At 36.0% G+C, this 14,053-nt stretch overlaps 1 protein-coding gene across 4 annotated transcripts in view; it reads right to left on the bottom strand.

Moving 5' to 3' along the window:
* Positions 1-14,053, bottom strand: part of PDE3A (phosphodiesterase 3A) — a 492,862-nt gene that overhangs the window by 226,080 nt on the left and 252,729 nt on the right. Inside the window, exon 1 of one of the 4 annotated variants that reach the window (XM_032473216.1) lies at positions 6,332-6,508. The exons of the other annotated variants lie outside the window; for them this stretch is intronic. Coding sequence (XP_032329107.1) covers positions 6,332-6,385 — 54 coding nt within the window. The 5' untranslated portion in view covers positions 6,386-6,508. Of the gene's footprint in view, positions 1-6,331; positions 6,509-14,053 lie in introns of those variants that run through there. 4 annotated transcript variants of the gene reach the window in all.

The following is a 14,053-nucleotide window of genomic DNA, read 5'->3' on the forward strand; positions in this document are numbered from 1 at the left end:
GCGGATGCTGGAATAACAGATAATCAACATCCAGGATACAGAGAGATGGACTGGATGCTTCAGCATTTCAGGCAAAATGAGTAACTGAACCAATGGAGATAAGAAAAAAAAAAAAAGTCAACAACAACACGAGAAAGTAAACACAAGAGAAATGACAACCAGCACCATAGAAATACAAAATACTACAAGAAAATGTTATGAACTGTTATATGCCAACAAAACTGGACAACCTAGAAGAAATGGACAAGTTTCTAGAAACATACAGCCTGCCAAGACTGAATCAAGAAGAAACAGATAACTTGAACAGATCAATTCCTAGAAGGGAAACAGAATTTGTAATGAAAACAAACAAACAAACAAAAAACAAACAAAACCTCCCTGCAAACAAAAGTCCAGGGCTGGATGGCTTCACTGGGGAATTTTAGCAAATACACAAAGAACTTACACCTGTCCTCAAATCCACTGGCCAAATATATCAACTTCCTCTTTCACAGTCCTTCCCTCCTAAAGCGTCTTGAGCACAGCAGGTGCTCAGTAAAGTGTTCATTCAGCAATGCCTATCTTCTCATTTAATGTGAGCCTGCTATATTACTCAGGATAGTCTGCTTACCCGCCAGGGTTAGGTGGCTGAAAATTGCTCTTGGCTTAGAAGTGCACTACAAATACACAGATGTGACCAATACAGCATTTACAACTAAATCGTCTTACGTTCAAATTACATTCAAATTGATCTTCATCTCAAAAGGCCCTTACCTCTATTCTCAAATTTTTAACTATTAAAAAAAGGGGGGAGGGGGCTGTTAAGTTGCAGCATTTTGCCAAGAAATAATTTGAGACAAGGGTTAAAAATAAGATAACACAGCCCCAAAAGTAACCAATTAAAGAAAAAAGGGGAAAGGGTTAAAAAATAAGATAACACAGCCCCAAAAGAAACCAATTAAAGAAAAAAGGGGAAAAAAAGGTTAAGAAATCACAAATCAAACCTACATATGCTATTTTTCTGACCTATATTCATCAAAGGCAATATCAAGAAACAGAACTTAACTATACTCACAACCATTACTTAATGAAACACTTTTTCGTACTATCACCTAAAGTTATTTTCCTCCAAGGTCCTAATGGAGAATTCAAGTGGCAGAATTATAATCGGAGAGGAAAGGAAAGGTTTCTTTCATCAATGTTATTTAGAGTCAATATATTCATTCCACAAATCCCACTTACGATATTGGCCTATCAATCTTTCCATTTTATACACGAGATTACACTTTTTTTTAAGTTTTTTCTTAACTGAAGTATAGTTGATTTACAATGTTGTGTTAGTTTCCGGGTACAGCATAGTGGGTGATTCAGTTATACATAACGATGTGTTCTTTTTCATATACATTTTAAATTTTTTTTAAAGAAAATATTCCAGTAATTAAACCGCTTTTGATGGTGTTCATTATACTACTTTTGAAGCAGAGGAACAGGGGAAACTGCAGTCTGAACTCTCGAATGCACAATAACTCAATACTTTGGTACAAATCCAGTCCCATGCTCTGGAACATCCAGAAAACCTTCCAAAATGTATGGGTTGCAAATAATACACATATAAATAATAGCTACCTCTCATTTTCTCATGTACATTAAAAAATAAAATATGTATCTAAATTAAAATATTAAACATTCAAACAAGATGGTTTAATTTATGGTGTTTCTTCACAATTTAACAGATTACAACAAGAAGCAAAAATTCTATAGGAGATGACATGGTCCATCACCCAGTCCCAGTAATTCAGTTTAGGATAAAAGTAGATGGGACTGGGACCACCTAAAGGGTGTGCAAACAATTCCTCAGATGTACCCATTTCTGCTTCAAAGAAGATGAAGAAATTCATTTAAATAGTTTGTGAGAGGATTATAGAATATTCTAGATGATAAAAAACTCATGTTTTCTAACATTGCAAAAGAAAAGTATATAAATGTGCCTTTTAATCTCCTAGTTGGATAATCCCTCTTTACTTTTTACTTATCCCATGTGGAAATACACACATTGTACGGTTAAATCTATTACATGAAAATTTTAAATGCTTGTCTTCCATGAGAAACATGTAGAATTACAAAGTCTATTTTATCACTTTTTCAAAGAAATTTAATTGCTGAAACTGAACAATCTAATGTCTGAAATTTGGTAGGATTTGATGAGTTTAAAGGAATGCTGACATCGAGGACATACCTAACCAGAAGACAAGCAAACATCTGAAGACAAAAGAATGACAATATCTCAAGAGAAACATTCCTATAAAATACAAAGTCAGTTCCCAAAGCTACACCATAGCTATCTTCCATATTTTTCAGTTACACACTTTCATGTCACTCAATCCTTAAAAGAGAACCTTTAGTGGACAGGTATGAACCTCAGATACTGCTCATACGAAGGGACACAACATTTCCACCCACCTAGAGATCAGGGACGAGATGATGGGTTTTTTCTGATCAGATCCCCAAAACATACAAGACTCAACCAGTCTTTCTCAATTCTTTTTGCTGGCACACATATAAAGAATTCTTAATGACCTACTAAAACTTAGAAGAATTTATGAAATTTGGGAAAATACCGTATCATCCAGTGTTCCTTAAACCCACACTTAAGTGATTTCAAAACCAGCCTGAATAAAACTAAACCAGTTTATTTATATTTATATATAATACACACACACACATACACACACACACTTTTTATTCTTTGCACTGTGAGAAATAGCCAATAGTGCCACTGAGGCTAATCTTAACCATCCATGCAGTCACGTAACAGCCTTAAAATCTTAATAAATTTTCCAGGGATCTTCACTGCCCAAGCCCTGTGAGGATATGAATGCATAAAGTTGATTTTTGTGAATGTGAGTGATGGAAGCTAATCTTTGACCACATACAGTAATTCTTCGTACAGCATCTGTGCAAGGCCTTGCATGAGACCCTGCGTGAGTAGAGCAGTGACCCTACTCACTAATGAGAACAAACTACAGGAGAGCCTTGAACACGGGGGTTAGGGGCACCCACCCTCTGTACAGATGAGAAGTCTGTGTATAACTTATAGCCAGCCCTCTGCACCAGCCGTTCCTCCACAGATTCAACCAACTGCAGATCATGTAATACTGTAGTATTTACTACTGAAAAAAATCCTTGTGTAAGTGGATACACACAGTTCAAACCTGTGTTGCTCAAGGGTCAACTGCACTCCCATTACTGGACTAACTGTTACAAAGTTTTCCCCCTTAACACTTGAGTTAATGTGACTTTCATTATATTGATTGCTTTCAAGAGAAATACACAAATGTGTCCCTTTTTATTCTTCAATGGCAACCTTGTAAATAAATGGAGACAGGTGTTTTAGTTCCCATTAGTCTTCTCTTCTCTGGGCTACATAGTCCCACTTCCTCTGTCTTCTACATGATTTCCAGGCTCCTGGCTCCCCAGTGTGCCAACATCTTTCCTAAAATTATTGTGTCTTGGACAGAAAACAGTATTCCAACTGTGACCCAGCCAGTGTTAAGGACATCAAGGATATGACTTTCCATGAGGTAGACACTCTTTTTCTATTTATACAGCCTAAAGGAGGATTTCTTTTTCTTTTTCTTTTTTTCTATTAAGCAACTGTACCATACAGTTGGCTCATATTAAATTTGTAGTCAAGTGAAACCTCCAGATGTTTTTCACAAACTGAAAATTTTCATATTCAGTTCTCACTTGGAGCCAGCAACCATATACACCAGTAACAGGCAGGGTAGAGCTGCCTGAGGGAGGGATAAATTTCCGGATAATCCACTATATTCTGTTATAAAACCTCTTCCAGCTGCCATTCTCATTGCTTAAGTTTTTATCAACTAAATTAAGTATTTTCCCTTTGTGGAAATCTGGAGCATTCAAATATAATATATTTATGTATATTATTTATGTTGTATTTAACATGTGCTGGACACTGTTCTAAGTACTTTAAATATATTAATTCATCTGGATAATAACTCTCTCAAAGTTGGTACTATTACTATAAACATTTAACAAATGAAGAAACTGAAGGACAGACAATTTAAGTAACTTGTCCCAAATCATATAGTCAGTAAGAAGCAGAGCTGGGATTCAAAACCAGGTAGTTTAGAACCAGATTATATATAATACAATAATATTATGCTGCCTCCTGATCCTTAATAAATACTTAGAAAAATAGGCACTGTATCAGACACTTGGGAAGCAAACAAAATAATATACCATGATATTTCTATGTTTGTCTTAGTTCCATTATGCAGATGATAAATATATAGAACCACAATGAGCAACACAGAAATAGGTCACAGACATTCTGAGCATAATTTTATACTGAATCCAAAATATGAAGGTCTCTTTTTAGGGCTGTTGAAAGGTTTACATAAATTAATATTGTAAGGCACTTAGAGGAATGTCTGGCCCAACCTGATTGTTAGCTCTATTTAAATATCAATTTTATAAACGCATTTATTAATACAACTATGCATACATATAAATTCATACTTATAAGTTACAAAGTTCCTTAGGGCAAGAAAAAATAAACTTAATTAAATCATAATGAGACTACTTTTTTATTTAAAAAGTGAAATATTCTCTTAAAATATAGAAGAGAAGCATGGTGAAAACAGAAGCAGGCAGAACTATCAGAAACACTGCATGATGAAAAAAAAAATCACTTAACTTCTTTAGCACTCATCTGCCAGTGGAAAGAACCCCACTAGCTTCATGTATGTCACCAACTTGTTTGAAGTTTAAAGATAAAACTACTCTAAAAAAACACGCATTACCACCAGACTTTATGGGTCACCTAAGTCAATCTAGGAGCTTGCCTCTTTTAAGTAGGGTAAATTGGTATTTTTTTGGCAACTCCTGTGTGTTCCTGCTAATGCAAGGTTATCTAAGACATGTTCTTTTGTTAGTGCTTTCAGATCAATGACACTAGATTCCACAGACTATCATTTTTGCCTAAGACTAAGGGCCACATACCGGTAAAACCTGAAGCTTCTCATCGCTAGGATTTCCTGAGCAAACTAGTCCTCAGCTGGCTTTGAAGTGTGGTTGCAGTGCTGTGCAGAGCAGAACGCGGATGCCATGACAGACAGAATTCAGCGTGAAATTCTACTGTCATTACATTGTGATCCACTGTCTTGTTATGGCTGTTCTCTTGTTGATACTCTGGGTTTTTTAAAATTATAATCATTGCTAATATTTATCAAGGTTTGTCACTGGCTGTTTGGTTTACTCCATAGTGTGAATGATGAAAACTTGCTTATTTTTTCTATGATTCTCCAATAAACAGATTATTCCAGTAAATGTGATACATGCACGGCAGTTTCAATGTAAATCACCCATAAGGCAGCTGTAAACAGTATTCCACACCACCTCCCAAACAATTTTTGTTTCAGCATGGTTGGGAGAACGTCATTGTTCATTCACCTGTGAATTTATGTTAATTTGCAACAATAGGGTTTTTAAATAAAACTTACAAGCATGTGTTCGAATTCTTAGCTTAGAAATCCAGCCAGTTATATATGCTTCTCCATATCTACTTGTACTTATTGAATTATTTTCTTATGGAAACTTGCGATCAGGGAAATCAATCAAAAGGGGAAAGGAGGGAGAAAACCAGACAGAGACAGTGAAAGGTCTACGATGTAAGTTATCCCCCCAAGTACAAAAGGGACAAGATGCTTTGTTCCGCTCATGCCTCCACCATCACTATGTTTCCCTTTCTATCCTCATCCTTGCCATTCCTCATCACTGAGAACTGACCGCTTTATTTTACAGCAATTTACAGCAAGAACTAATACGATTACTATAATATTTAACTATTTCAAGCAAAGGAAATATATACACAAAGTCTTATGGTAGCTCACAGAGAAAAAAATGTGACAATGAGTGTGTGTATGTCCATGTATGACTGAAAAATTGTGCTGAACACTGGAATTTGACACAACATTGTAAAATGATTATAAATCAATAAAAAATGTTTAAAAAAATTTCAAGCAAAGAATGATTTATCCTTTCAAAGTTTTACTTTGGTAATATCTCTTAATTCTGTATTTATAATCATGCTATTAAAAAAAAAGGCAAAAAGTTAACACATTCTACTTCTAGTTTGTATCATCTCTCACCAGCATCCCCCTCACTGAAAGACACTGCCATTTCTTCATCCTCCCACACACAGTGAGTCCACTATTTCTTACTAGGTTATTACTATCTGTACTATCTACTTATTGTACATCTATAGCACCCAAAGGAATAAAAAAACCCATCTTTTACCCCTGACCTTGACCACCACTAGCCTTACCTTGGCATGTGTTTGGGCAGAAGTGCTTCTGATCTCAACCAGTGGGTCCAGCATACCACCAGGAAGTTACAGAAGGCTGGAGGGCTGGCTTTGGCCCACTTGCTACAGGTGGAATCAAACTTCAAGAGACAACCCAGTCAGGGAGGTGTCGTAGGGAAGATGAAAGCAAGGGAGCAGCAAAACACACACTGGCCACTCACCAGCACTAAAACCTTACGCATGAGAGTCCACTTAACCTTTATAATTATTTCTAAACTGGAATTAATGATTCTGAAAGTCTGTTTTTGAAGGAACACCTTTGTTTGTCCAGGTGCATGAGGTTGTTTCCCTCTGCCATAGAAAAACAAGTTCAAGGCATTATGAAGAGTGTGCACTTAAAAGGAACACTTTCATCTCAGCTGTATGTGTACTAGGAAATGTCTCAGGATTAAAGTTCCAAGAAAGGAGTCAATTAAGACGGGTACAAGCGTATAAGTGCGTACATTGTTATCTATGGGAGCAAGGGAAGGAGGACTATTTAGTAAGGGAAATGGAGTTCCTGAGAGAGATGTAGTATCTACCTGCCATTATTTTTTGTAACTTCCATATTTATGATTGTACAAAGATTCATAGGGCTCTATTTCAAATGTGTGTATATTTTATAATTATTGAACATTTGGTAAATATGTATAAATACATTTTTATAAATGAAAAGCCACATTTTTTTTTTTACAGATTTGAATAGCGTGCGGCATTAGACTGTGGTACTGTACAAAACCAAACATAACTAAAATCAACTCAGGCTTCAATGGCTACACACTCCAGTGATTTCTAGCATTCCAAGTCCAATTATCATGCAACAGAAATTTTAAACTATTACTGTTACATAATTATTATACCAAGTTAAAGGTATCAGTATACTGTTTATATGTATTTACATGCAATATAACATGTATGTGCAGTCAAACTGTAATAATTCTACCTAATAAATCTGAAAAAGGAAAAAAAATGAAGATATCAGTATTGCAAAATGAGGTTCTCTAAAAAATGAGTGTTATACTCTGACAATCTTAACTATAAAAGACAGGAAAGTTTTAAAAAGCACACACTAAAATATTAAATCAGATTTCAAAAATCTACAGTAATTTTAACTGAATCATCTCTCCAGTTTTAAGAACTGTTTCCAAGGCAGGAGATAAATACGCTAGTAACTCAGACTGCCTTTTAAAATTCATACATTCCTAAATATATAAAAATATTCGTATCTGTCTTCCCTTTGGGATGGCTTAGCAAATTTAGCCTGTTTTTATTTCCTTAGAGGGAGGGGACAATATAACATTAGTAAATGAGGTATTCTCCAGTAATCACCTAAGTCTAGCTGGCCTTCCATATATATATATATACATACATACATACACACACACACACACACACACACACACACACACACACACATATAGAACATGACCTTGGTGAGAGTCTTTATTAAATTATGTGGGTTTTCTCCTAACAGAAAATGTTTTCTAAAACAGGACACTGTATGTATTATAACGGACACCCTCATCAATAATATGCAATTGGATACAAGGTTTATTTTGGGGACGGGGGAGGGTGTAGCTCAGTGGTAGAGTGCGTACTGAACAAGCACCAAGTCATGGGCTTAACCTCCAGTATCTCCATTAAAATAAATAAATAAACAACAAACCTAATTAGCCCCTCCTTAAAAAAAAAACTGGACAAAAAATTTATTTTAAGTTTAAAAAACTAAATTAAAGGTTGACTTTTATTCAAAAGTATTAGTTCAGTATTTAACCAAAAACTTCCATTAGAATTCTTTCTTCTAATACCATGCCTAATTACAAAAAAAAAAAAAAAAAAAAGCACTCGGGCTGGATTGTCATTTTAACACACTGGCCAGCAAGTTAGTGCTGCCCTAAAATTTAAAAAGAAATACAATAATTGCTCTATCTAAAAACACAAGTGAAGTTGAGACTTTTCAATGATTGCTATTTAAGAAATCTATGCTATTATATTAGTAAAACTTTATAATTTAGGTGGGAAAGGGAAACACAGTTATTGCACAGTCCGAGCCAAATTATCCTAGACTGGCTATTCTCAGAGCCTGGATTTTCCAAATATTTGCCCGCTCTCGACTTGACGTTGCTCATTACCAATCTATGTTTTCAGGACTTCAAAGGCCAGCTATTCCAAGGAGCAACAAGCTAGACAGACATGAGACTTGAATGCCACGCTTCGGAACACAGAGTGCTCTGGCCCAGCCACAAAGCCAGGCCTTGTTTCACCTCTCCCATTTCCTGTTCATAGCAAAGGTTAGAAACAGATTCTGTTCCCAAGCACAAAAGTCAGTACAGTCTTTTTTTATTACCAATAAAACTATGAGCAGCACACACAGGTACAAGTGTTTTACGCTATTTGCTTATTCTCTGCCAGAGTTATAAACCCTTAAGACAGATGGCAGTATAATTGTTAAATTCTACAGATTAACTCGGCTGCAATTAAAGCCACAAGCCTCACAGCCAACTGGATATTCTCACAGTGTTGAGTGGTTATCTGGCGTAAACACAGATTTATATCTGATAGAAATAGGTATAAAAAATATTCACTAATTTGATCATCTAAGTTACAGCTACTATTAGTATAAAATGTTTCCTCAACAGCAAAACATCAGAGTTACATTTACACAAAGGCAAAATAAATGGCAGAAAGGTCAACTTTGGGGTGGGCTGGGGAAAAACACAAATACATGTGGCCTAAAATTTAATGCCCTAATATTCTAAGGTGAGTAATTTAATGCTTTGATAATTTCTGGACCAGTGGAACACGTAAGTTTATCTAAAATAACTATTTTATTTAACTTATCATTACTATTATGGTTTTACCATTTCAACATCCTCTGTATTCTATCCCAACCAAACTGTATTTCCACTCAGGCTTAAACACCTCCCATGATCAGAAAAGCATTTATTTTTGGCCTTAGTCCTAGTACTTGGGACAATATGAAACAAGCCTGTCACTCATAAACCTGCCCTCCTCTATTCCTATTCAAGTACAGTCCAAACGCCTGTCAGATTAAGGACATATGAATCAAGGGCGAGACAGTCATCCTTTTACTAGCCGATAACTTATCTGGAATCTGATAGCAAAGTGGAATGACTAAACCTTAACCCAGAAGCATCCAGAAGTTTCTATCTCTAGAGATAAACCTGAAGTGCATCCAGCGAGGGGACCTCAGTGAGCCCCAGGCAGCCCATCTTCAGGGACTCTGCTCCACACGACAGTGAAAAGCAGAGCTTGTGCTATGACCTTGGCAGAGCCTGAAAAACTCCTGTAACTCAGCCTTCACTGGGGATCTCTCAGGATACAAGAAAAAAATGCCTTCGATGCCCCCAAATTCCAGTCGGTGAAAGTTCCCGACCTGACCTTTACTCTCGGCCAAGATTGCAGCTACTGTCATTAGCAGTTGATTTTTCCATCTTCTTGGGATGCTAGTTTATTCTAGGGTTGCCTCTACCCCACATCATGTCAACCTCAGCATGAAGCTCGGCTCATTCTCACAGGTTTAAAATCATGTAAAACTTGCAAGCAAGCGTTCATGGGAGGATGAGGATATGGGGGGATTTACACACTGCAATTTACTGTCAACGCCTGGTCCCCTGTATTTCCTCCTTCCCTTACTCTTTTACAAGTTGCCAAGAAGATTCCAAAATATTCTCTGTCACACAGTTTTTCCTCTCCTCCCTGAAGCCCTGGCTGCATCTGACATCCAAGCCCTTTGGGAATGGGTAGAATGAGAAGAGAGTGATATTTTCCCCATATTTGCAAAAATATCTAAATATGTTTCCATACTTTTTTCCTAAGAGAAATTTTGATGACAGTTGTAGAATCAGTAAGACAGTCTTCACTTGATGAAAAAGAAGTTCCTAAAACTACCTTCATGCCACTGTCTTTCTTCATTAATATTAAATCTAATCAGAGGGTTGAAATTTAATTTCAAGTAAATTATTTATTAAATATTGTATTTAGTACATAATAATGAGTATTCAAAAGAAATAAATCTTTTATATTTCATTATAAAATGAAACAGATTCATATGACTTTAATTTCTGTCAATTCGGACATTTTGAAATGCATCCTTATTACTAAGTAACAAAAGTTTCACTTAGTATAAATAAGACATGAAAAAAGTTACTTTCAGTGTATGGCCCTTTCCTCTCAATTGCAAACCCAAAGGCAATGTCTCAGAGTACTTTAAAAACCTCTGCTCTATGATTTTTAAGAGAAATTTTCTTCCAGTTTTAGTTATGACATTGTAAACCACTGCTTTAAAATACAGAATGCTTAGTTTCCTTAATCCATAATCTCATATATGGAAATGTACCTGGAAGAAATAATCAGAAAAGCAAACCAGGGTTTATAAAGATACTTACATCAGTATTACTTATACTGACAAAACTTGGAGATAATTGACCAGTCCAACAAGAGAGAAAAGCTTAAATAAATTATGACACATTCATACATTGACTGTTAAGAAGCATACATGTGATTAAAGTGCTGCAAAGTGACACAAGTTAAAAAGTGATAAAGTTCTCGTACTTTTAATGTTGTAGAAAATATATTAATTTAAAAATACAGAAAACCAATCAATATACATACTATAATTCTAATTATATAAACTATAAAAACACTGAAAAAAGTAACGAGAAGAACTGATAAAATACCAAGAATAAGATTTTCATTCTGTCGTTGTCTATTTCAGAAAGGATTTAAGCTAATGAATCTTTTAAGAATATAACTACATTAAATAAAATATAAGCAAAATGGGGCAGGAAACTGGACTGCCAGAAAACGAGAAGAGGAATGCTAAGTTACTGCCAAGGGTGAGGTTAGTTCACAAAAGTGTACCATCAAGTCTGGTGCATGGGACTCAGTGAGACCGTAGCTGGAGCACTCACAGCGGATACAATCAGTCACATCACATGATGCCCTCGAAGCAACAAGAACAGATAACTTTTATTGGGTGCCCACTCTGTGCCAAGCTCTGTGCTAGCAATTTGTGTGCATTACCTCATTTAATCCTCCCAACACCTTAGAGTAGTTATTATAATCATCCCCACTGTGCAGAAGAAGATATTCTGGAGGATTTTTAAGACAGGCTATCGGGGAGGGAACAGCTCAGTGGGAGAGCGCATGCTTAGCCACACAAGGTCCTGGGTTCAATCTCCAGGACCTCCATTAAATAAATTAATTGATTTTTAAAAAGACAGGCTATTGATCTTATCAGCAATCCTGTAAGGCATGATCTTTAGGATCAAAAAGATCTATGACATGAATAGAGTTTGTGGAAGATGGAATTAGATATATATCAAGATTCCTGAAAGAAAAAAAAAAAAACTAAAGAATTAAGTTGCTTTATATAGCATGTGTAAGAGTACCTCTAAATCGGGAAGAAAACCTGCAACTTTAGAAAATGTTATTTATTCTACTGTGCTTGGTACACATTGGCTTCTTAATAAATGGTTTTTCAATGTTTAATTCTGTCCTTATTTTAAATCATGACCATTTAGTCATACACACACAAACACACGCATTCACACACTCAACACACAAAAGTGGGATGTATGCACTCATTCTTAAATTTCTGAATTTGCCTTAAACTCATTATTTCATTTATTGATTGAACCATTACAGACTCTTCCCTGAACACTTAAAATGTATAAAATAGCTCTTGGGAACAAGGACAACAAAGACAGCTCATAAGAAAGCAACTCAATTTAGTTGTCAATTATTCCACATAGGAAAATGAACCTATGGCAGTTTTTTTTAAAAACATAGTTTAGAACACATACTATCAGATCCTTAAATTCAAAAGAGCTGATGTTTCTGGCAAGACTTTTAATCGAAGTCCCTCACTCCTTCTATATCCCCCCAGGATTTCACATAAATCCACCAGCAACCTGGGAAATGTTTCTGCAACCAAAATTCATATTGTGCTATCACTGAACCATGGATGTGCACCTTAGAATCAGCAACCATGATTTTTATATTTCTTAATGAAATAATGAGGGTGGCCCCATCACGCACTGGTTTGAAATGCACCCAAATGACTCCTTTTGGAGCAGAGTTTCCAAACAGAGGCAGTTATTGGTTCATTTTATGCATGAGGAGGTTAAAACTCACATATACTGAATATTACATCCGGAGTCACAAGCTAGGATGCATCCGAGTTTGGACCACACCCCACCGCTGTCGAATGCTGACGGCCACCCCAGGCTGCCTCTTTGTGTCCCCAGCTCTCATCTCATCTCATGAGCTTCACTCACACTGAGTTTACAGAACCTCAGAGTCATCTGTCAGTAAGTTACCAAGGAATGAGGAATTCAGTGAGGAGACAGAAGGCTTATTCAGGGTAAACTGAACACTATATCATAAAAGGACAGCCTTGCTTGGGGAGTAAAATAAGAATAATCACCCCTATGGGAAACCCGATGGATTGTAGCTTGGCCATTAACTACAACACAAACACGTGTTTTATCTGTCAAACGAAGGATCAATGCCAAGGGAGAGCCAAAAGAGGAGTGTGGGAAAGTCTGTGGGTTGGGGTGAGGGCTAGGGAAACAGCTGCTGTGGGCATGATACAAAAAAAAAAAAAAAAAAAAAAGGAAAAAATAGCAAGAGAGAAATTAGGAATAAATAGAATCTAACTATCTCTATATTATGTGGTTTAAAGAGAAGGTCTTTAAATAAAAGGTATTTTGGTGGGTTAAAAAAATATGCTGTTAACCATATCAGCGATCCTGGAAGGGCTGATTGTCAGGATTAAAAAGTAATGACTCACAGACACAGAAAACAAACTTACGGTTACCAGGGGAGAAGGGGGGGATGGGAGTGGACGGATAATTTGGGAGTTTGAGATTTGCAGATACTAACTACTATATATAAAACAGATACTCAACAAGGTCCTACTGTATAGTACAGGGAACTAGATTCAGTACCTTGTAATAGCCTATACTGAAAAGATCTAAGAAGAAATATATAGTATAACTGAATCACTATGCTGCACACCAGAAACTAACAACATTGTAAACCAACTATACTTCAATTAAAAATAAAGGTAATGAGTATTTTATGATCAGAATTTCATGATGTTTGACATACTTTTATGTCTAATAATGGTTTATATTTGTTTATGAGACTTAAAAAAAATCATCCTTATGCTCTTAAAAATAACAATTGCTGCCCTCAGTTCAAACCATGAGAAAAGATAGCTACTGGAAAGAAAGAACATTAATGCAACAGACTTGTGTTTCTGCTATATTCAAATATCTATGCTTGGCCCAAAAGAAAAAAGACTGATAAGTGAGTCTCTACCTTTAAAAAATATGCAGCCTCTGAAATCTGCGTATTTCATTCATTCAGCAAATCTTCCCCGTTTTCTTTCTGCCAGGCACTGTGTTTCTCTGGATTCAATGAATGAAAGAGAACGTCCATGGGGAACCTAGAGTCTAGACCAGTAAGGCTTATGAAAGCAAGTGCCTCCTAGTCCAAGCTCATGGAAGAACTAGACTGAGCAACTGGGGAAAATGACCTAGAAGTAATATCCAAGGAATTATTTTATTTGATAATTTTTCATAAGCAGGGACAACGTATATATACTGAAACAAATCTGATTACTCAAGAGAGATCTTAAAAACTGCTGCCACTCAATGGTGTTAACACAGGGAA

The sequence above is a fragment of the Camelus ferus genome, chromosome 34, assembly GCF_009834535.1.
Source record: "Camelus ferus isolate YT-003-E chromosome 34, BCGSAC_Cfer_1.0, whole genome shotgun sequence".
Lineage (NCBI taxonomy): Eukaryota > Metazoa > Chordata > Mammalia > Artiodactyla > Camelidae > Camelus > Camelus ferus.